The sequence below is a fragment of the Pseudopodoces humilis genome, chromosome 1 (assembly GCF_049639895.1).
Source record: "Pseudopodoces humilis isolate 2021_Gansu_Grassland_sample_001 chromosome 1, ASM4963989v1, whole genome shotgun sequence".
Lineage (NCBI taxonomy): Eukaryota > Metazoa > Chordata > Aves > Passeriformes > Paridae > Pseudopodoces > Pseudopodoces humilis.
In genome coordinates this window covers 911,001-933,672 of record NC_142200.1, presented here as the reverse complement: position 1 = coordinate 933,672, position 22,672 = coordinate 911,001, and the positions used below count along the sequence as shown (strand labels likewise).

Here is a 22,672-nt window from a genome sequence, read left to right as displayed (position 1 = left end):
CTGGGCAGGAATGGCATTGGGCTCCAGATCATGCTGTCGACCGAGAGAGTGGAAAGCAGCTGTTGGAGAAGACAGAAATCACAAGGTCACAGTGGAGCTTTCCTTCAAAGGATGTCAGCCATCTCCAAGACAGAATTCTGAAACTTGTTGCCATGAATTTGAGAGAAGTGGCTGTTCCTCTCTTTAGAGCACTGGGTAGATCCCATGTGGAGTGGTGTGGACAGTTCAGACCTCCAGAGGTGAAGAAGCACAATAGTGGGTGGTGAAGGAAGACCGTTTGGGGGCCACCAGATAGTGCCAGGGCTGGAGAATGTTTGCTAGAGGAGAGACTGAGAGAGCTGGGATTCTGAAGAGACAAAGATGGGCAGGGGGACGTCAGGAGTTTGTGAGAGCCCTGCTATTCTCAGCAGTGCATATCTTAAATGAAAGAGGGCAAAAGCAAAAATGAAAGTGGATGGAAGTCCCTGGGCAAAGGAGGCAAGAATATTTCAGTGTGTAGATGGTCACAGAGTGTAAGAGACAACAGGGTCTCTTTTCTTTAATGTCCAAAACTGCTCTGGCCACAGTCCTGGAAACCCTACTCTTACTTGAGGCTGCTTGAGGAAGGGGGCTGGAATCATATGCACTCTGGAGTTGCTGCCCAAGTGCATGATGTTATTGCCCTGTTTGCTGGGAGGACTCAAGAGTGCTGCTGAGAAGAGAATGTTTCAAAGTGCGTGCTGGCATGGAGTGATTTTGGCAGAGCAGTGCCCAGGAGAGAATTGTTGTGTCAAGGTCTTTGGTGTATCAGGTGATGGGCTTGTGTCATGTTCTGGAAGGTCCCCCCTTGTCCTCTGTTTCCTGTGTCAGTGTTGGTTGTTACTGTTGGAGAGGTATTTGCTAAGAACGGTTCTTTCCTCCTTTTATATCCATCATAATGGTTGCGTGCTGGCTTTACACGCCGTGAGGATGTGAGATCATTGGAATTCCAAAAAAACAAGGGGACAACTCAGGTTCTGATGCAAGAAGAATTTATTGAAGTACTAGAATGATGGGAAAGAAGAAGCTGAAGGAATTGGGTGTGAGGTACAAGTAGAACAACCATCAGCCCAGGTGCTTGTCTTGCAGGAGTTGCTGCCAGAGCCTCGAGCTGGTGTGTCAGAGGTGGTGCCGAGGTCCCTTAGCAGATGTAGCCACCCCTTCTGCCATAGCAGCCCAGGCCTCCCAGCCCGTAGCCAAAGCCACCAGAGATGGGCTGTCCCTGGGCATTGAGTTCGCTACCGACGGCAGCCGAGGAGGTGGATCCGACGACGGTGTTCTGGGGGAAGGAGGTCATGATGGGGCCTGGCAGGGTGATCAGCACAGGGGCAGGGTCAATGATGACACGGGAATCCTGGCATTGCAGGGCACAGGGCTCGTTGCAGCTGTTGGCCAGCGGGGTGGGTCCGCAGGGACGGCAGAGGTTGTTGCAGGCCATGGGTGTGGTGTGGAGGATTCCTGGAAGAGAGGGGAGTGAGAAAGGACAGGGGTGCAGGGTGCAAGGGGAGATGTGTCAGCATGTTGAGAGAGTGTGGAGGCTGTTGTAGGGTTGTGAGGAGGTGTGGGGGCTGCTGAGGCTGGGGCCGAGCATGCTCTAAGAGAGGGCCCAGGGGTGCAGGAGCAGGAGGGTCAGGGGTTTGAGGCTCACCTGGTTGTCAGCAGGAGCAGAAGGCGTGAGGAGGAGTGTGTGAGGGACAGAGGTGCTGGGCTGGCTTTTATGCTGGTTCTGGAGGGGTGGGACCACCTTGTCCCTTGGCCTTGGGGCATTTTGCAGGATGCAGTTCCTGGCTGTCTCAGAATGATGGGTCATGTGGTGGGGAGCGTTTTCCATCCCACAACTCTACTGTGTCATGTCGTGCTTTTGAGTCCATGTCCATCTGACCTTGGCGGCAGCTTTCAAATGCAAGTATTAGAGACTAAAGGCTGTTGATGATGATGTTTTTTGTGGAGGGCTGTAGATGTGACCAAAGCTTTGGAGAGTGAGGTGTCATGAGTGAGGTCACCCCATGGCCCTGGTGTGCTGTGGTTTGTGGGTTCTTGTGGAGAGGGTCCTCATTCCCCAAAAGCCTAGTCAGGCTTATCCGGCCTTTGGGAATCTTCTGGAGGTGTTCAGATGTCCCCTTCCATCACATTATCTCCCTCCCTATTCTGTTTTCAACATTCTAATCCCGTCTTTATGCCAGGCCTTTCCTGCTGGATATGGGAACACAATCCCTGTGATGCCTCCCCTGCTGTCCAATGGCTTGTGTTGGTTCATCCATAGTGAGGGTCTCATTTGGATCCTGCTAAGTCAAAAGGAGGGATTCCATTGGTGGGCTCTGAGTGAAATCTTGTAAGGAAAAGTGGTGCAGGATAAGAAGACATGTGAGGAGCACTTGGAGGAACTGTAGACATTAACTTTAGAGAAAAAGAGGGTTGAACCTGTTACTCTCTAGAGGTACCTGAACAGAAATTATAATTTTGGTTTTGACTAGCATTAGTTTGTGATTTGTGATGTGGGGAGCGTCTTTCTCACCACAATGCTTCACTGTCACTTCCTGCTCTTAAGGCAGTGTCCATCCGACCTTGTTGGCAGCTTTTAAGTGAGAGTTGGTATTTGGGAGGATTTGCTTGGAGGGTGCGTGTCAGAGAAACCAGAATATACGACACAGGCCTAGGAAAAGTATGGGTGTCATCCGTGAGGTCATTTTGTGGCAGTTGTGTGGTTTAGTTTGTGCGTGTGTTGTGCAGAGGGGCCCCATTCCATCAGAGCCATGTCAGGCTGGTCTGGGCTTTGCAACTGTGTCGTGCATGAGGACCTGTCCCTTCCATCGCGGTTGTTCTTCCTTTAAAGTGTGAGTGTTTGAGAGCAAAGTCTGGTGTTGATGATGAGTGTCAAAGGGGACTTAAGACATGACCAATATTCGGAGACGTGCAGTGTCATCAGTGAGGTCAAAGTGTGCAACTCATATTTTTGGTTTTATCTGTGTGTTGTGGTGAGCAGCCCCAAACTATCCCTGGTCAGTCCAGCTGGTCTGGGATTTGCTTCTTTGCCAGGAATGAGCACCTGGACTCTTCCGTTCCATGTGAGCAGTGGGAGAGTTGCCTCCTCAGCAAGTTGGCAGATGGTGGAGTGTCTGAGGCACCACTTGGTCATTCCACCAGTCAGATGTGTCTGGCGTCTAGGGATGAAAGGAATCCCCTGCATTTTAAGAGTGGAAAGTGTGAAGTTCTGCATCTGGGCAGGAATGGGATTGGGCCTCAGGTCATGCTTTGGATTGAGAGACTGGAAAGTGTCTGCTGGAGAATAAAGAAACCAGAAGGTCTCAGTGTAGATTTTTTTCAAAAGATATCCCCTGTTTCTAAGACCAAATTCTGGAAATTTTTGCCATGAAGTGGTTAGAGGTGGCCGTTCCTCTCTTTAGAGCACTGGTGAGATCCCATGTGGAGTGGTGTGGACAGTTCAGACCTCCACAGGTGAAGAAGCACAAAAGTGCTGGGTTTCTGAAGAGACAAGGATGGGCAGGGGGATGTCAGGAGTTTGTGAGACCCCAGCTGTTCTCAGCACAGCTCACATGAATGAAAAGGGGGCAGGTGCACAAATGACAATGGATGGAATTCCCTTGGCAAAGGAGGCAAGAAGTTTTCAGTGTGTGTGGATGGTCACCGAATGTAAGAGACAACGGGATCCATTTTTTTTGGATGTCTAAAACTGCACTGGCCACAGTCCTGGAAACCCTACTCTTGCTTGAGTCTGCCTGAGGAAGGGGGATGGGAGCATTTACGCTCTGGAGTTGCTGCCCATTTGCATGATGCTTTTGCTCTGCTTGCTGGGAGGACTCAAGAGTACAACTGGGAAGAGAATGTTTCAAAGTGGGTGCTGTCATGGAGTGAATTTGGCAGAGCAGTGCACAGGAGGGAATTGTTGTGTCAAAGCATTTGGTGTATCAGGGGATGGGCTTGTGTCATGTTCTGGAAGGTCCCCCCTTGTCCTCTATTTCCTGTGTCCGTGTTGGTTGTTACTATTGGGGAGATATTTACTAAGAATGAGTCTTTCCTCCTTTTATATCCACCATAATAGTCGAGTGCTGGCATTACACACCGTGAGGATATGAGACCATTGGAATTCAAAAAAAAGAGGAGACAACTCAGGTTCTGATGCAAGAAGAATTTATTGAAGTGAAAGAATGATGAGAAAGAAGAAGCTGAAGGAATTGGGTGTGAGGCAGAAGTAGAGCGACCATCAGCCCAGGTACTTTGCTCGCAGGAGATATTGTTAGCAGACTGAGCTGGTGGTGTCAGCGATGTTGCTGAGGTCCCTTAGCAGATGTAGCCACCCCTTCTGCCATAGCAGCCCAGGCCTCCCAGCCCGTAGCCAAAGCCACCAGAGATGGGCTGTCCCTGGGCATTGAGTTCGCTACCGACGGCAGCCGAGGAGGTGGATCCGACGACGGTGTTCTGGGGGAAGGAGGTCATGATGGGTCCTGGCAGGGTGACCAGCACAGGGGAAGGGTTGATGATGACACGGGAATCCTGGCATTGCAGGGCACAGGGCTCGTTGCAGCTGTTAGCCAGCGGGGTGGGTCCGCAGGGACGGCAGAGGTTGTTGCAGGTCATGATTGTGGTGTAGAAGATTCCTGAAAGAGAGGGGAGTGAGAAAGGACAGAGGTGTGGGGTGCAATGGGAGATGTGTCAGCGTGTTGAGAGAGTGTGGAGGCTGTTGTGGGGTTGTGAGGAGGCGTGAGGGCTGCTGAGGCTGGAGTTGAGCATTCAGGGAGAGAGGGCCCAGGGGTGCAGGAGCTGGAGGCTCAGGGGTTTGAGGCTCACCTGGTTGTCAGCAGGAGCAGAAGGTGTGAGGAGAAGTGTGTGAGGAACAGAGGTGCTTGGCTGGCTTTTATGTTGGTTCTGGAGGGGTGGGGCCACCTTGTCCCGTGGCCTTGGGGCATTTTGCAGGTAACATTTCCTGGCTGTCTCAGAATGATGGGTCATGTGGTGGGGAGGGTTTTCCATCCCTCAATTCTGCAGTGTCATGTCCTGCTTTTGAGTCCGTGTCCATCTGACCTTGACGGCAGCTTTTAAATGCAAGTATTAGAGACCAAAGGCTGGTGATGATGATGTTTTTTGTGGAGGGCTGTAGACATGACCAAAGCTTTGGAGAGTGAGGTGTCATGAGTGAGGTCACCCCATGGCCCTGGTGTGCTGTGGTTTGTGGGTTCTTGTGGAGAGGGTCCTCATTCCCCAAAAGCCTAGTCAGGCTCATCTGGCCTTTGGGGCTCTTCTGAGGTTGACACATATTCCGTTCCTTCACATTCTCTCCCTCCCTATCCTGTTGCCAACTTTCTAAATCTGTCTGTATGCCAGACCTTTCCTGCTGGATATGGGAAAACAATCCCTGTGTCGCCTCCCCTGCTGTCCAATGGCTTGTGTTGGTTCATCCATAGCGAGGGTCTCATTTGGGCCCTGCAAGGTGAGACTGAGGGGTCCCATTGGTGGGTTCTGAGTGAAATCTAGAAGGGAAAAGTGGTACAGCATAGGAGGAAGACTTGTGAGGAGTAGTTGGAGGAACTGCAGATATTCATTTTTGAGAAAAACAGGGCTGGACTTGTTACTCTGTAGAGTTACCTGAACGGAAACTCTAATGTCGTTTTTCTCTGGCAAAAGTTGTGAATTGTGATCTGTGGAGTGCTTTTATCGCCGCAATCCTTTACTGTCATGTTCTGGTCTTGTGGCCATGTCCCTCCGACCTGGGTGGTTGCTTTACAGGGAGAGTTGGTGTCTGGGAGGATTTGCTGGGAAGGTGCATGTTAAAGAAACTGGATTATACAACAGAAGCATAAGAAAAGTAAGGATGTCATCAGTGAGGTCATTTTGTGGCAGTTGTGTGGTTTAGTTTGCGGGTGTGTTATGAAGAGGGGCCCCATTCCATCAGAGCCATGTCAGGCTGTTCTGGGCTTTGCAACATGAGGCGCTGCCCCTTCCATCACAGTCTTTCTTCCTTTAAAGTGGGAGTATTTGAAAGCAAAGTCTGCTGTTGATGATGCATGTGAAAGGGGACTGAAGATGTGACCAATATTTGGAGAGGTGCCGTATCATCAGTGAGTCAACGTCATGGAACTCACGGTTGTGGGTTTACTGTGATAAGGGGCCCCAAACTATCCCAGGTCGGTCCGGCTGGTCTGGGCTATGAATCTGTGCCAGGTGTGAGCCCCTGGACTCTTCCGTTCCATGTGGGCAGTGGGAGAGTTGCCTCCTCAGCAAGTTGGCAGATGGTGGAGTGTCTGAGGCACCACTTGGTCATTCCACCAGTCAGATGTGTCTGGGGTCTCATGGTGAAAGGAATCTCCTGCATTTCAAGATCAGAATAGGTGAAGTTCTGCATCTGGGCAGGAATGGCATTGGGCTCCAGATCATGCTGTCGACCGAGAGAGTGGAAAGCAGCTGTTGGAGAAGACAGAAATCACAAGGTCACAGTGGAGCTTTCCTTCAAAGGATGTCAGCCATCTCCAAGACAGAATTCTGAAACTTGTTGCCATGAATTTGAGAGAAGTGGCTGTTCCTCTCTTTAGAGCACTGGGTAGATCCCATGTGGAGTGGTGTGGACAGTTCAGACCTCCAGAGGTGAAGAAGCACAATAGTGGGTGGTGAAGGAAGACCGTTTGGGGGCCACCAGATAGTGCCAGGGCTGGAGAATGTTTGCTAGAGGAGAGACTGAGAGAGCTGGGATTCTGAAGAGACAAAGATGGGCAGGGGGACGTCAGGAGTTTGTGAGAGCCCTGCTATTCTCAGCAGTGCATATCTTAAATGAAAGAGGGCAAAAGCAAAAATGAAAGTGGATGGAAGTCCCTGGGCAAAGGAGGCAAGAATATTTCAGTGTGTAGATGGTCACAGAGTGTAAGAGACAACAGGGTCTCTTTTCTTTAATGTCCAAAACTGCTCTGGCCACAGTCCTGGAAACCCTACTCTTACTTGAGGCTGCTTGAGGAAGGGGGCTGGAATCATATGCACTCTGGAGTTGCTGCCCAAGTGCATGATGTTATTGCCCTGTTTGCTGGGAGGACTCAAGAGTGCTGCTGAGAAGAGAATGTTTCAAAGTGCGTGCTGGCATGGAGTGATTTTGGCAGAGCAGTGCCCAGGAGAGAATTGTTGTGTCAAGGTCTTTGGTGTATCAGGTGATGGGCTTGTGTCATGTTCTGGAAGGTCCCCCCTTGTCCTCTGTTTCCTGTGTCAGTGTTGGTTGTTACTGTTGGAGAGGTATTTGCTAAGAACGGTTCTTTCCTCCTTTTATATCCATCATAATGGTTGCGTGCTGGCTTTACACGCCGTGAGGATGTGAGATCATTGGAATTCCAAAAAAACAAGGGGACAACTCAGGTTCTGATGCAAGAAGAATTTATTGAAGTACTAGAATGATGGGAAAGAAGAAGCTGAAGGAATTGGGTGTGAGGTACAAGTAGAACAACCATCAGCCCAGGTGCTTGTCTTGCAGGAGTTGCTGCCAGAGCCTCGAGCTGGTGTGTCAGAGGTGGTGCCGAGGTCCCTTAGCAGATGTAGCCACCCCTTCTGCCATAGCAGCCCAGGCCTCCCAGCCCGTAGCCAAAGCCACCAGAGATGGGCTGTCCCTGGGCATTGAGTTCGCTACCAACGGCAGCCGAGGAGGTGGATCCGACGACGGTGTTCTGGGGGAAGGAGGTCATGATGGGTCCTGGCAGGGTGATCAGCACAGGGGCAGGGTCAATGATGACACGGGAATCCTGGCATTGCAGGGCACAGGGCTCGTTGCAGCTGTTGGCCAGCGGGGTGGGTCCGCAGGGACGGCAGAGGTTGTTGCAGGCCATGGGTGTGGTGTGGAGGATTCCTGGAAGAGAGGGGAGTGAGAAAGGACAGGGGTGCAGGGTGCAAGGGGAGATGTGTCACCATGTTGAGAGAGTGTGGAGGCTGTTGTAGGGTTGTGAGGAGGTGTGGGGGCTGCTGAGGCTGGGGCCGAGCATGCTCTAAGAGAGGGCCCAGGGGTGCAGGAGCAGGAGGGTCAGGGGTTTGAGGCTCACCTGGTTGTCAGCAGGAGCAGAAGGCGTGAGGAGGAGTGTGTGAGGGACAGAGGTGCTGGGCTGGCTTTTATGCTGGTTCTGGAGGGGTGGGACCACCTTGTCCCTTGGCCTTGGGGCATTTTGCAGGATGCAGTTCCTGGCTGTCTCAGAATGATGGGTCATATGGTGGGGAGGGTTTTCCATCCCACAACTCTACTGTGTGATGTCGTGCTTTTGAGTCCGTGTCCATCTGACCTTGGCGGCAGCTTTTAAATGCAAGTGTTAGAGACCAAAGGCTGTTGATGATGATGTTTTTTGTGGAGGGCTGTAGATGTGACCAAAGCTTTGGAGAGTGAGGTGTCATGAGTGAGGTCACCCCATGGCCCTGGTGTGCTGTGGTTTGTGGGTTCTTGTGGAGAGGGTCCTCATTCCCCAAAAGCCTAGTCAGGCTTATCCGGCCTTTGGGAATCTTCTGGAGGTGTTCAGATGTCCCCTTCCATCACATTATCTCCCTCCCTATTCTGTTTTCAACATTCTAATCCCGTCTTTATGCCAGGCCTTTCCTGCTGGATATGGGAACACAATCCCTGTGATGCCTCCCCTGCTGTCCAATGGCTTGTGTTGGTTCATCCATAGTGAGGGTCTCATTTGGATCCTGCTAAGTCAAAAGGAGGGATTCCATTGGTGGGCTCTGAGTGAAATCTAGTAAGGAAAAGTGGTGCAGGATAAGAAGACATGTGAGGAGCACTTGGAGGAACTGTAGACATTAACTTTAGAGAAAAAGAGGGTTGAACCTGTTACTCTCTAGAGGTACCTGAACAGAAATTATAATTTTGGTTTTGACTAGCATTAGTTTGTGATTTGTGATGTGGGGAGCGTCTTTCTCACCACAATGCTTCACTGTCACTTCCTGCTCTTAAGGCAGTGTCCATCCGACCTTGTTGGCAGCTTTTAAGTGAGAGTTGGTATTTGGGAGGATTTGCTTGGAGGGTGCGTGTCAGAGAAACCAGAATATACGACACAGGCCTAGGAAAAGTATGGGTGTCATCCGTGAGGTCATTTTGTGGCAGTTGTGTGGTTTAGTTTGTGCGTGTGTTGTGCAGAGGGGCCCCATTCCATCAGAGCCATGTCAGGCTGGTCTGGGCTTTGCAACTGTGTCGTGCATGAGGACCTGTCCCTTCCATCGCGGTTGTTCTTCCTTTAAAGTGTGAGTGTTTGAGAGCAAAGTCTGGTGTTGATGATGAGTGTCAAAGGGGACTTAAGACATGACCAATATTTGGAGACATGCAGTGACATCAGTGAGGTCAAAGTGTGCAACTCATATTTTTGGTTTTATCTGTGTGTTGTGGTGAGCGGCCCCAAACTATCCCTGGTCAGTCCGGCTGGTCTGGGATTTGCTTCTTTGCCAGGTGTGAGCACCTGGACTCTTCCGTTCCATGTGAGCAGTGGGAGAGTTGCCTCCTCAGCAAGTTGGCAGATGGTGGAGTGTCTGAGGCACCACTTGGTCATTCCACCAGTCAGATGTGTCTGGCGTCTAGGGATGAAAGGAATCCCCTGCATTTTAAGAGTGGAAAGTGTGAAGTTCTGCATCTGGGCAGGAATGGGATTGGGCCTCAGGTCATGCTTTGGATTGAGAGACTGGAAAGTGTCTGCTGGAGAATAAAGAAACCAGAAGGTCTCAGTGTAGATTTTTTTCAAAAGATATCCCCTGTTTCTAAGACCAAATTCTGGAAATTTTTGCCATGAAGTGGTTAGAGGTGGCCGTTCCTCTCTTTAGAGCACTGGTGAGATCCCATGTGGAGTGGTGTGGACAGTTCAGACCTCCACAGGTGAAGAAGCACAATAGTGGGTGGTGAAGGAAGACCGTTTGGGGGCCACCAGATAGTGCCAGGGCTGGAGAATGTTTGCTAGAGGAGAGACTGAGAGAGCTGGGATTCTGAAGAGACAAGGATGGGCAGGGGGATGTCAGGAGTTTGTGAGAACCCAGCTGTTCTCAGCACAGCTCACATGAATGAAAAGGGGGCAGGTGCACAAATGACAATGGATGGAATTCCCTTGGCAAAGGAGGCAAGAAGTTTTCAGTGTGTGTGGATGGTCACCGAATGTAAGAGACTACGGGGTCCATTTTTTTTGGATGTCTAAAACTGCACTGGCCACAGTCCTGTTAACCCTACTCTTGCTTGAGTCTGCCTGAGGAAGGGGGATGGGAGCATTTACGCTCTGGAGTTGCTGCCCATTTGCATGATGCTTTTGCTCTGCTTGCTGGGAGGACTCAAGAATACAACTGGGAAGAGAATGTTCCAAAGTGGGTGCTGTCATGGAGTGAATTTGGCAGAGCAGTGCACAGGAGGGAATTGTTGTGTCAAAGCCTTTGGTGTATCAGGGGATGGGCTTGTGTCATGTTCTGGAAGGTCCCCCCTTGTCCTCTGTTTCCTGTGTCCGTGTTGGTTGTTACTATTGGGGAGATATTTACTAAGAATGAGTCTTTCCTCCTTTTATATCCATCATAATAGTCGAGTGCTGGCATTACACACCGTGAGGATGTGAGACCATTGGAATTCAAAAAAAAGAGGAGACAACTCAGGTTCTGATGCAAGAAGAATTTATTGAAGTGAAAGAATGATGAGAAAGAAGAAGCTGAAGGAGTTAGGTGTGAGGCAGAGGTAGATCGACCATAAGCCCAGGTACTTTGCTCGCAGGAGATATTGTCAGCAGACTGAGCTGGTGGTGTCAGGGATGGTGCTGAGGTCCCTTAGCAGATGTAGCCGCCCCTTCTGCCATAGCAGCCCAGGCCTCCCAGCCCGTAGCCAAAGCCACCAGAGATGGGCTGTCCCTGGGCATTGAGTTCGCTACCAACGGCAGCCGAGGAGGTGGATCCGACGACGGTGTTCTGGGGGAAGGAGGTCATGATGGGTCCTGGCAGGGTGACCAGCACAGGGGCAGGGTCGATGATGACACGGGAATCCTGGCATTGCAGGGCACAGGGCTCGTTGCAGCTGTTAGCCAGCGGGGTGGGTCCGCAGGGACGGCAGAGGTTGTTGCAGCTCATGATTGTGGTGTAGAAGATTCCTGAAAGAGAGGGGAGTGAGAAAGGACAGAGGTGCGGGGTGCAATGGGAGATGTGTCAGCGTGTTGAGAGAGTGTGGAGGCTGTTGTGGGGCTGTGAGGAGGCGTGAGGGCTGCTGAGGCTGGAGTTGAGCATGCAGGGAGAGAGGGCCCATGGGTGCAGGAGCTGGAGGGTCAGGGGTTTGAGGCTCACCTGGTTGTCAGCAGGAGCAGAAGGTGTGAGGAGAAGTGTGTGAGGAACAGAGGTGCTTGGCTGGCTTTTATGTTGGTTCTGGAGGGGTGGGGCCACCTTGTCCCGTGGCCTTGGGGCATTTTGCAGGTAACATTTCCTGGCTGTCTCAGAATGATGGGTCATGTGGTGGGGAGGGTTTTCCATCCCTCAATTCTGCAGTGTCATGTCCTGCTTTTGAGTCCGTGTCCATCTGACCTTGACGGCAGCTTTTAAATGCAAGTATTAGAGACCAAAGGCTGGTGATGATGATGTTTTTTGTGGAGGGCTGTAGACATGACCAAAGCTTTGGAGAGTGAGGTGTCATGAGTGAGGTCACCCCATGGCCCTGGTGTGCTGTGGTTTGTGGGTTCTTGTGGAGAGGGTCCTCATTCCCCAAAAGCCTAGTCAGGCTCATCTGGCCTTTGGGGCTCTTCTGAGGTTGACACATATTCCGTTCCTTCACATTCTCTCCCTCCCTATCCTGTTGCCAACTTTCTAAATCTGTCTGTATGCCAGACCTTTCCTGCTGGATATGGGAAAACAATCCCTGTGTCGCCTCCCCTGCTGTCCAATGGCTTGTGTTGGTTCATCCATAGCGAGGGTCTCATTTGGGCCCTGCAAGGTGAGACTGAGGGGTCCCATTGGTGGGTTCTGAGTGAAATCTAGAAGGGAAAAGTGGTACAGCATAGGAGGAAGACTTGTGAGGAGTAGTTGGAGGAACTGCAGATATTCATTTTTGAGAAAAACAGGGCTGGACTTGTTACTCTGTAGAGTTACCTGAACGGAAACTCTAATGTCGTTTTTCTCTGGCAAAAGTTGTGAATTGTGATCTGTGGAGTGCTTTTATCGCCGCAATTCTTTACTGTCATGTTCTGGTCTTGTGGCCATGTCCCTCCGACCTGGGTGGTTGCTTTACAGGGAGAGTTGGTGTCTGGGAGGATTTGCTGGGAAGGTGCATGTTAAAGAAACTGGATTATACAACAGAAGCATAAGAAAAGTAAGGATGTCATCAGTGAGGTCATTTTGTGGCAGTTGTGTGGTTTAGTTTGCGGGTGTGTTATGAAGAGGGGCCCCATTCCATCAGAGCCATGTCAGGCTGTTCTGGGCTTTGCAACATGAGGCGCTGCCCCTTCCATCACAGTCTTTCTTCCTTTAAAGTGGGAGTATTTGAAAGCAAAGTCTGCTGTTGATGATGCATGTGAAAGGGGACTGAAGATGTGACCAATATTTGGAGAGGTGCCGTATCATCAGTGAGTCAACGTCATGGAACTCACGGTTGTGGGTTTACTGTGATAAGGGGCCCCAAACTATCCCAGGTCGGTCCGGCTGGTCTGGGCTATGAATCTGTGCCAGGTGTGAGCCCCTGGACTCTTCCGTTCCATGTGGGCAGTGGGAGAGTTGCCTCCTCAGCAAGTTGGCAGATGGTGGAGTGTCTGAGGCACCACTTGGTCATTCCACCAGTCAGATGTGTCTGGGGTCTCATGGTGAAAGGAATCTCCTGCATTTCAAGATCAGAATAGGTGAAGTTCTGCATCTGGGCAGGAATGGCATTGGGCTCCAGATCATGCTGTCGACCGAGAGAGTGGAAAGCAGCTGTTGGAGAAGACAGAAATCACAAGGTCACAGTGGAGCTTTCCTTCAAAGGATGTCAGCCATCTCCAAGACAGAATTCTGAAACTTGTTGCCATGAATTTGAGAGAAGTGGCTGTTCCTCTCTTTAGAGCACTGGGTAGATCCCATGTGGAGTGGTGTGGACAGTTCAGACCTCCAGAGGTGAAGAAGCACAATAGTGGGTGGTGAAGGAAGACCGTTTGGGGGCCACCAGATAGTGCCAGGGCTGGAGAATGTTTGCTAGAGGAGAGACTGAGAGAGCTGGGATTCTGAAGAGACAAAGATGGGCAGGGGGACGTCAGGAGTTTGTGAGAGCCCTGCTATTCTCAGCAGTGCATATCTTAAATGAAAGAGGGCAAAAGCAAAAATGAAAGTGGATGGAAGTCCCTGGGCAAAGGAGGCAAGAATATTTCAGTGTGTAGATGGTCACAGAGTGTAAGAGACAATAGGGTCTCTTTTCTTTAATGTCCAAAACTGCTCTGGCCACAGTCCTGGAAACCCTACTCTTACTTGAGGCTGCTTGAGGAAGGGGGCTGGAATCACATGCACTCTGGAGTTGCTGCCCAAGTGCATGATGTTATTGCCCTGTTTGCTGGGAGGACTCAAGAGTGCTGCTGAGAAGAGAATGTTTCAAAGTGCGTGCTGGCATGGAGTGATTTTGGCAGAGCAGTGCCCAGGAGAGAATTGTTGTGTCAAGGTCTTTGGTGTATCAGGTGATGGGCTTGTGTCATGTTCTGGAAGGTCCCCCCTTGTCCTCTGTTTCCTGTGTCAGTGTTGGTTGTTACTGTTGGAGAGGTATTTGCTAAGAACGGTTCTTTCCTCCTTTTATATCCATCATAATGGTTGCGTGCTGGCTTTACACGCCGTGAGGATGTGAGATCATTGGAATTCCAAAAAAACAAGGGGACAACTCAGGTTCTGATGCAAGAAGAATTTATTGAAGTACTAGAATGATGGGAAAGAAGAAGCTGAAGGAATTGGGTGTGAGGTACAAGTAGAACAACCATCAGCCCAGGTGCTTGTCTTGCAGGAGTTGCTGCCAGAGCCTCGAGCTGGTGTGTCAGAGGTGATGCTGAGGTCCCTTAGCAGGTGTAGCCACCCCTTCTGCCGTAGCAGCCCAGGCCTCCCAGCCCGTAGCCAAAGCCACCAGAGATGGGCTGTCCCTGGGCATTGAGTTCGCTACCGACGGCAGCCGAGGAGGTGGATCCGACGACGGTGTTCTGGGGGAAGGAGGTCATGATGGGGCCTGGCACGGTGATCAGCACAGGGGCAGGGTCAATGATGACACGGGAATCCTGGCATTGCAGGGCACAGGGCTCGTTGCAGCTGTTGGCCAGCGGGGTGGGTCCGCAGGGACGGCAGAGGTTGTTGCAGGCCATGGGTGTGGTGTGGAGGATTCCTGGAAGAGAGGGGAGTGAGAAAGGACAGGGGTGCAGGGTGCAAGGGGAGATGTGTCAGCATGTTGACAGAGTGTGGAGGCTGTTGTAGGGTTGTGAGGAGGTGTGGGGGCTACTGAGGCTGGGGCCGAGCATGCTCTAAGAGAGGGCCCAGGGGTGCAGGAGCAGGAGGGTCAGGGGTTTGAGGCTCACCTGGTTGTCAGCAGAAGCAGAAGGCGTGAGGAGGAGTGTGTGAGGGACAGAGGTGCTGGGCTGGCTTTTATGCTGGTTCTGGAGGGGTGGGACCACCTTGTCCCTTGGCCTTGGGGCATTTTGCAGGATGCAGTTCCTGGCTGTCTCAGAATGATGGGTCATGTGGTGGGGAGGGTTTTCCATCCCACAACTCTACTGTGTTATGTCGTGCTTCTGAGTCCGTGTCCATCTGACCTTGGCGGCAGCTTTTAAATGCAAGTATTAGAGACCAAAGGCTGTTGATGATGATGTTTTTTGTGGAGGGCTGTAGACGTGACCTGAGCTTTGAAGAGTGAGCTGTCGTGAGTGAGGTCACCCCATGGCCCTGGTGTGCTGTGGTTTGTGGGTGTTTTGTGGAGAGGGTCCTCATTCCCCAAAAGCCAAGTCAGGCTTATCCGGCCTTTGGGAATCTTCTGGAGGTGACAGATGTCCCCTTCCATCACATTATCTCCCTCCCTATTCTGTTTTCAACATTCTAATCCCGTCTTTATGCCAGGCCTTTCCTGCTGGATATGGGAACACAATCCCTGTGACGCCTCCCCTGCTGTCCAATGGCTTGTGTTGGTTCATCCATAGTGAGGGTCTCATTTGGATCCTGCTAAATCAAAAGGAGGGATTCCATTGGTGGGCTCTGAGTGAAATCTAGTAAGGAAAAGTGGTGCAGGATAAGAAGACATGTGAGGAGCACTTGAAGGAACTGTAGACATTCACTTTAGAGAAAAAGAGGGTTGAACCTGTTACTCTCTAGAGGTACCTGAACAGAAATTATCATTTTGGCACTGTCTCCTACTGCATTATCCCAGACCATGAAAGGATTTACAGGTGGTACAAAGGGTCAGTGAGGTGAACTGCTGTATTAATATAATTTTTAAACAACATGACCTGGAACCTTGTGATCTGAAGTCAAGCTGGTGTCAAACCTCAAATGAAGTAGCTCAAGAGTCATATCCATTTGGCCAGAACTGTTCAACATCCTCAAAAATGACATGAGTTTGTGTGAGCAGTTCTGGGAACCCCAGGAGAGGAGGCCCACAGACTTAGTGAAACAAGGCCAGTTCAGATACCAAGATATTTAAAAGGCTGGAGGATTTTTCACAGAGGGCTGGGAGAACTGGGAATTCCAAGAGGCAAGGCTGGAAGGGGGATTGTTACCAGTGTGTGTAAATCCCTGGTGGAAGGGAATGAAGCTGAGGGGTCACATCTGTTCTCAGTGCTGCACATGTGAAGGAAAGGTTGGCAATGACACAAGTGAAAACAGATGAAGTTCCATGGGCAGAGCAAACAAGCCTTTTTTTTTAATGTGAGGCTGGTCACAGAGTGGAAGAGGTGCAGAAGTCACTCTGTCCAGGGAGATCAAAACCTGAACTGCCCATGAAGCCCATGAAGCGCTTACAGCACTTCCTGATTTTTCTGAGTGTGGATGATATTGTGACTGTTTGTATGGTTGAGAGTTTTGAAGGGGGGAAATATTGTCAGGGATTGGCTAGCATGGTGTCCTGGGGTGACTTTACGATACTGGTATCCCCAGTCGTCTGGTTTATGTTATATATTAAGTTCTGCACCTTTAAGACTGGCTTTGAGAGCAAGAGAGGGGGAAGAAGAAGCGCGCAGTTTGTGTTAAGGAAAAACATCACTCCCACACATCCCGTTCCTGGACTGTGGTGTCTGCAGCACGGACAGACAGCGAGATAGAGCTTCTCTCTGGCTTTTAGTTAGTTTTAGCTAGCTGAGGCAGAGGAGTTCCCTGGACCTTTGTTTGGTTTTTTCCCAATTTTCTTGGATCTGTGCAAGCCTGCTCTGGACTGAACACCCAGCCAAACCCCTGGAGCTCACGCCTGTGGCCCACCGGGGCCTGGGCCTCGGCACTTTCCAGCGCTGGAGAGACTGATAAGAACCTGAGCGAGCCGAGCTACACCACATGAAAAGGACTTTTCTTCCTAGACTTGCCATCCCATCGAACAGCAAGAGGTTTTATTATTTAATATTACTCAATTTCTGTTAAATAAACAGCTTTTTCCACTCTCTCTAAGGAATTTTTTTTTTCTTTTCCCGGACCAGTTAGTGGGGAGGGGCATTTCCCTGGGGAAATCCCCATTTAGAGTTTTCCTTCCTAATTTGCCCTAAACTAAGACAAATACCGTTTTTTTGGCGCCCAACGTGGGGAAAATCCTGAGTAGTGTAGAAAATGAGAAAGAATGAGCCAGACTCTGAAAAAATTTTCTGATCCCCCAGCCTGAGAATTTTCACGTGAACAAATTCAAAACCCAGATGAAGTAAGAAAATATCTGAAAGAGAATTGCTGTGATGATTCTAAAAAAAAAAATATCATTACAATAAGCTGAGCCCTAGCGTATGCTTATCGCACGCTGCTAGATACTGTAGAGCAAGCAAATAAATCAACAACTACCCCAGTCACTCAGGCTGCAGCCAAGCCAGCAGCCAAACCAGACAGTGAGCCTAAGCCAGTGTCTGTTGCTCCTGCCACGAGAAGCATGAAATTCAAAACCAAAACCGATCAGCCAGTAAATAATAATAATAGTGATGCGAGAGAAGAACCCTCAAAACCAGCAACTGACCAAAAGTCAGGAGGCACTAGTGAACCTTTCTCCCTGAAAGACCTTCGTGGCCTAAAAAAAAATTACACTCGACGAGCTAATGAATCTATAATTAGTTAGTTAGTCCGTCTGTGAGATGCTGCAAGTGAAACTACAGTTCTAGATGGCACTAAAGCGAGGCATCTAGGGTCCCTGTCACACGATCCAGTTATTGACCAAAAGATGATGAGAGGAGCTAACCCTTATAGTCTCTGAGAACGAGTCCTAAAAAGCGTGGCACAAAGATATCTGTGTGCAGACAATCTCTATATACAGCAAACTCGTTAAAAAACCATAGAACAAGGCATTCAGCGTTTGAGAAAAATAGCAATAGTAGAGATTGTCTTTGTGAGTGACTTAAGTACTAGAAATCCAGACTTAGTACCATGTACATCTGTGATGTAGCGAAAACTTGTTCGACTTGGGCCACAAGAATACGCTTCTGCTTTAACAACAATGAAACGAGATAACCAAAAAGAAACTGTGCTAAATATAGCGAAAAAGCTTCGAGCATATGCAGATACCGTGCATGGCCCCATGCAAGCAACAATTGCAACTGTAAGAACAGATATGCAAAACTTCCAAAACAAAATAAAAGAAAATCTCAAGAAACTCAGAGAAAACCTTCTTCCAGTCTCGACAATACAGACCAGAAACCCTAGTACTCAATACAGAAGTTCCCCAGATAAAGAGAAAAAGCTACAAGCTGAGCTGTAGTTTTTCCTACGTGACTGTAAAGAAAACATGAAAAAATAAAATAAAAAATCTACTGCTGCTCTAGCAAAACAAATGCTTAAATTAAAAAACAACAAGACTCAAAAGAAATACTCTACCAAAAAAAAAACCGCTCCAATAACCTGTAGTCAAACTGACAAATATAATAATGACATGTCTAACTCCCTTAAAAAAACCTCCAAAACATATACCCAAAAAAAAAAAAAAAACCAAGCTTAAAAGAGCCCTGCCTCTAGCCAAGTAAAGGCTAAAAAAACCCGTGTCTTTTGAACTGTATAAATTCGTTAACCTAACACATCAAAACCACGAAACATGGAGAGACTTTCCCAGAGCAATGAACATTGCTGTGTCAAAGCCTTCGATAGGGCAGGTGATGTGTTTTTGTCATGTTCTGGAAGGTCACCCTTCAACCCTACTTTCTGTGCCAGTCTTGGTTGCTACTGGTGGAGGCCTACTTCTTTAGAAAGGTGTTGTGCCCCTTTGCCATCCACCCCACGGTGCTGTTCTAGGTGAGGGTGTGTGAGCTTTGGAATTCAAAAAGAAAAGGAGACATGTGAAGCTTTGATGCAGGAAAACTTTATTGCTGCAAAAGAATTAAAAGGCAAAGGAAAGAACTTGAAGGGATCCAGTGTGAGGTGAAAGTAGACAGACCACCAGCCCTGGAGCTTGGCTTGCAAAAGTTGTTGCCAGAGCCCCAAGCTGGTGGTGTCAGAGGTGATGCTGAGGTCCCTTAGCAGATGTAGCCACCGCTTCTGCCGTAGCAGCCCAGGCCTCCCAGCCCGTAGCCGAGGCCAAAACCAAAGCCACCAGAGATGGGCTGTCCCTGGGCATTGAGTTCGCTACCAACGGCAGCCGAGGAGGTGGATCCCACGACGGTGTTCTGGGGGAAGGAGGTCATGATGGGTCCTGGCAGGGTGATCAGCACAGGGGCAGGGTCAATGATGACATGGGAATCCTGGCATTGCAGGGCACAGGGCTCGTTGCAGCTGTTGGCCAGTGGGGTGGGTCCGCAGGGACGGCAGAGGTTGTTGCAGGCCATGGGTGTGGTGTGGAGGGTCCCTGGAAGAAAGATCAGGGGTGCTGGGGGCAAGGGGTGGTGATGTAGGAGGGTAAGGGACTGTGGAAGCTGTTGTGGGGCTATGGAGAGATGTGAGGGCTGCTGAGCCTGGGGCCAAGCGTGCTGGAAGAGAGGGGTGCAAGAGGCAGGAGGCTCAAGGCTTGATGCTCACCTGGTTGTCAGCAGGAGCAGGAGGAGAAGGTGCAAGGTGTGAGGGACAAAGGTGCTTGGCTGTCTTTTATGCTGGTCCTGGAGGGGCGGGACAGCCTTGTCCCCTGACCCTGGGGCATTTTTTAGGCAGTAACTCTTTGCTGGCCCAGCCTGGTGAATCATCAGGAGGGGAATGTTTTCCTTCCCTCATTTCTGCAATTCCCTGTCCTTTTCTTGAGGCCCTGTCAATCTGATTTTGACAGCAGCTTTTAAATGAGAATAATAAAGACAAAAGTTTGGTGATGATGTTGTTTTTCAGGGAGGGCTGACAACATGACCAAAGCTTTGGACAGTGAGTTGTCATCTGTGAAGTCACTCCAGCAACATTGGTTGCTGTGGTTTGTGGCTGTTTTGTGAGGACAGGCCCCATTCCCTCACAGCTCTCTTACGATGGTCTGGGATTTGCAGGTGTACTCGGGGTGACAGATCTGGACATTTCATCATGTTCTCTCCCTCCCCATCTTGGCTCCGTGTCTCCAAGCCTGTCTCTATGTCTTTCCTTTCCTCTTGGTCATGGGAAAGAAATTCCTGTGATTTAGGATGGCCTTCCATGCTCACTAAAGTCTTGTGGTGGTTCATCTTACCTGGGCCCAGGCAGGCCACACCGTGGGGTCATAGAGCTGGGGTCTTGCACATGGAAAGGAAAACTGGTGAAGGATAAGGAGAACAAACCACATGAGGAGCAGATGAAGGAAGTGGGGATTTTCAATTCTCAGATAAAAAGGGTTGACCTGCTCTCTAGAGGTACCTGAATGGAAGTCATTTGACACTAGACTTGTATCCCTTTTACCCAGCCATAGAAGAGGGAATGGAGTCAAATTGCTCCAAGGGAGGTTGAGTTTGGAATTAGGGAAAATTATTTCACAATAAGAGTTTTCAAGCTCTGTCAATGGCTGCCCAGGACAGTAGTGTAGTCACCACTGCTGGAGGAGCTATGGAGATCTGGATGTTGGAGATGTTTCATGTTGGCCCTAGAAGTGATGGAGGAATGGTTGAACTTGATGCCATTTTGCATTTAGATCTTCTACAAGTGAAACATTTTTAAGATTGCCGACACTCACAGATTTGGTTTACAGTTGGACGGAATGTCAAGAGGGGCTTCTAGCTGAACTGATTCCATGGGTATTGGTGGCACCTGTGCAAGGGAGGAGAGGGTAGATGGGAGCAGCAGTAGGTGAGGGGTGAGCCAGGCCTTTGGGGTCTTGAGCTGTGACAAGTGCCCAGAGCTGAAGCCACTTCTCTTGGAGGATTTCCCTTGAGGAAATGGTGCTTGGCTGAACTCTGTGTCTGCTCTGTCCCAGTGACTCGGCCTGGGCATGAGGAGAGAGCTTTGGTTGCTGCTGAACTCAACCCTTTTTTGAAGCCTTTGATGCCCCTTCCCATTTTACACTCCCAAAGCATCCGAACAAGCCCAGGTTGCCTGAGAGTTCAGTGAGTGACCTAAGAGTGGCTGAGAGGCTGGTCCCAGAGGCTGGGGATCAGTGGCATAAAGTCCAGATGGAGTAAATCTCAAGGGAAGTATGTCAAGAGTTGTATTCATGAGACCAACCCTGTTTAAGATCCTCAGTTATGATGGGGGTAGTGGGACTGTGAAAGAAGAGCAGTGGAGGACCAGCAAGATACTGAAAGGGCTGGAGAATGTTTCCTAGAGGAGAGCCTGAGAGTGCTGGGATTCCCAGGAGACAAGGATGGATGGGGTTGTCATGAATGTATGTAAATCCCTGATGGTAGAGAATGAAGCCCAGGGAGCCAGGCTATTCTCAGCAGTGAAGGAGAAATGGGAAGGACACAAATGAAAATGGTTGCAATTCTATGGGCAAAAACTACAAGAATTTTTCATTGTGAGAGCAGTCAGAGAGTGGAAGAGGGGATGGGGTCTGTCCTGGGAGATACAAAATGGAACTGTCCATTGTGCTGGAAATCCGGCTGGAAATCGTGCTGACTCTGCTTGATCAGTCTGGTGGAAGCAGTTGCACCCTAGAGTTTGTGCCCAAGTGGATGATATTATTTCTTCTTTTGTGGTGAGGATTCAGGAGTCCTGATGGGAAGAAATTTTGTCAAGTGTGTGCTGGCATGGAGTCACTCTTCCAGTTTTCTGCTCAGGAGAGAATTGGGTCAAATCCTGTGGTGTATCAGGGAATGGGCTTGTGTCATATTTTCAAAGGTGTCCCCCCCAGTCCCTGCTTCCCATAACAGTCTTGGTGATTACTGGTGATGACCTATTTGCTAAGAAATGTTCTGTGCTCCATTTCCATCCACCCCAATTGCCTGTTCATGCCTAGAAATGTGCTAGGTGAGGGTGTGAGAACATTTGAATTTAAAAAGAAGCAGAGTTGTCTCAGGCTTTGATGCAACAGAACTTTATTGAGGCAAAAGATGGAAAAGACAAAAGAAACAAGTGGAAGGGATCATGTGAGGTAGAAGGATGGCAACCATCAACCAAAGTGCTTCGCTTGCAGGAGCTGTTGCCAGAGCATCAAATTCCCTGTGTTCCAGGTGGTGCTGAGGTCCCTTAGCAGATGTAGCCGCCCCTTCTGCCATAGCAGCCCAGGCCTCCCAGCCCGTAGCCAAGGCCAAAGCCAAAGCCACCAGAGATGGGCTGTCCCTGGGCATTGAGTTCGCTACCAACGGCAGCCGAGGAGGTGGATCCGACGACGGTGTTCTGGGGGAAGGAGGTCATGATGGGTCCTGGCAGGGTGATCAGCACAGGAGAAGGGTTGATGATGACGCTGGAGTTCTGGCATTGCAGGGCACAGGGCTCATTGCAGCTGTTGGCCAGTGGGGTGGGTCCGCAGGGACGGCAGAGGTTGTTGCAGGCCATGGGTGTGGTGTGGAGGGTCCCTGGAAGAGAGGGGAGTGAGGCTGGGCAGGGCTGTGGGGGTTTGAGGAGTGGTGATGCAGGAGGCAAGGGAGTGTGGAGGCTGTTGTGGGGCTGTGGGGAGGCGTGAGGGCTGCTGAGGCTGGGGCTGAGTGTGCTGGCAGAGAGGGCCCAGGGGTGCAGGAGCAGGAGGGTCAGGGATTTGAGGCTCACCTGGTTGTCAGCACCAGAGCAGAAGGTGTCAAGAGAAGGATGTGAGGAAGAGAGGCTCTGGACTGGCTTTTATGCTTCTTCTGGAGGGGCAGGACAATGTTGGTCCCTGAGCCTTGGGGCATTTTGTGGGTTACAGCTCTTGCCTGGCACAGCCTGGTGAGTCATCAGGTGGGGAGTGTTTTTCATTCCACACCTCTGCAGTGTCATGTCCTGCCCTTGAGGTCGTGTCCATTTGACCTCAGCAGCAGCTTTTAAGTGAGAGTTGGTATTTGGGAGGATTTTCTTGGAAGATGTGTGTCAGAGAAACCAGAATATACAACAAAAGCCTAGGAAAAATATGGGAGTTGGCTGTGAGGTTTTTTTTGGCAGTTGTGTGGTTTAGTTTGTGGGTGTGTTGTGAAGAGGGTCCCCATTCCATTGCAACTATGTCAGGGTGCTCTGGGCTTTGCAACTGTGCCATGCATGAGGAGCTGCCCCTTGCATTGCAGTCATTCTTCCTTTAAAGTGT

General features: G+C 50.0%; 5 protein-coding genes and 2 pseudogenes across 5 annotated transcripts; all 7 read right to left on the bottom strand.

Moving 5' to 3' along the window:
* Positions 1–1,159: 1,159 nt before the first annotated feature.
* On the bottom strand, positions 1,160–1,456 carry LOC148184986 (feather beta keratin-like). The gene has a single exon (XM_088063621.1). The coding sequence runs from the start codon at positions 1,454–1,456 to the stop codon at positions 1,160–1,162; it is 297 nt and encodes a 98-aa protein (XP_087919747.1).
* Positions 1,457–4,317: 2,861 nt separating this feature from the next.
* LOC148184985 (feather beta keratin-like) lies at positions 4,318–4,614 on the bottom strand. Its single transcript, XM_088061450.1, has one exon. The coding sequence runs from the start codon at positions 4,612–4,614 to the stop codon at positions 4,318–4,320; it is 297 nt and encodes a 98-aa protein (XP_087917576.1).
* Positions 4,615–7,535: 2,921 nt separating this feature from the next.
* On the bottom strand, positions 7,536–7,832 carry LOC148184984 (feather beta keratin-like). The gene has a single exon (XM_088061531.1). The coding sequence runs from the start codon at positions 7,830–7,832 to the stop codon at positions 7,536–7,538; it is 297 nt and encodes a 98-aa protein (XP_087917657.1).
* A 2,941-nt stretch (positions 7,833–10,773) lies between these two features.
* Positions 10,774–11,070, bottom strand: LOC148184983 (feather beta keratin-like). Its single transcript, XM_088062246.1, has one exon. The coding sequence runs from the start codon at positions 11,068–11,070 to the stop codon at positions 10,774–10,776; it is 297 nt and encodes a 98-aa protein (XP_087918372.1).
* Positions 11,071–13,991: 2,921 nt separating this feature from the next.
* On the bottom strand, positions 13,992–14,288 carry LOC148184982 (feather beta keratin pseudogene; annotated as a pseudogene).
* Positions 14,289–18,596: 4,308 nt separating this feature from the next.
* LOC102107332 (feather beta keratin pseudogene) lies at positions 18,597–18,905 on the bottom strand (annotated as a pseudogene).
* Positions 18,906–21,645: 2,740 nt separating this feature from the next.
* LOC102107516 (feather beta keratin-like) lies at positions 21,646–21,954 on the bottom strand. The gene has a single exon (XM_005533732.2). The coding sequence runs from the start codon at positions 21,952–21,954 to the stop codon at positions 21,646–21,648; it is 309 nt and encodes a 102-aa protein (XP_005533789.2).
* Positions 21,955–22,672: the final 718 nt, after the last annotated feature.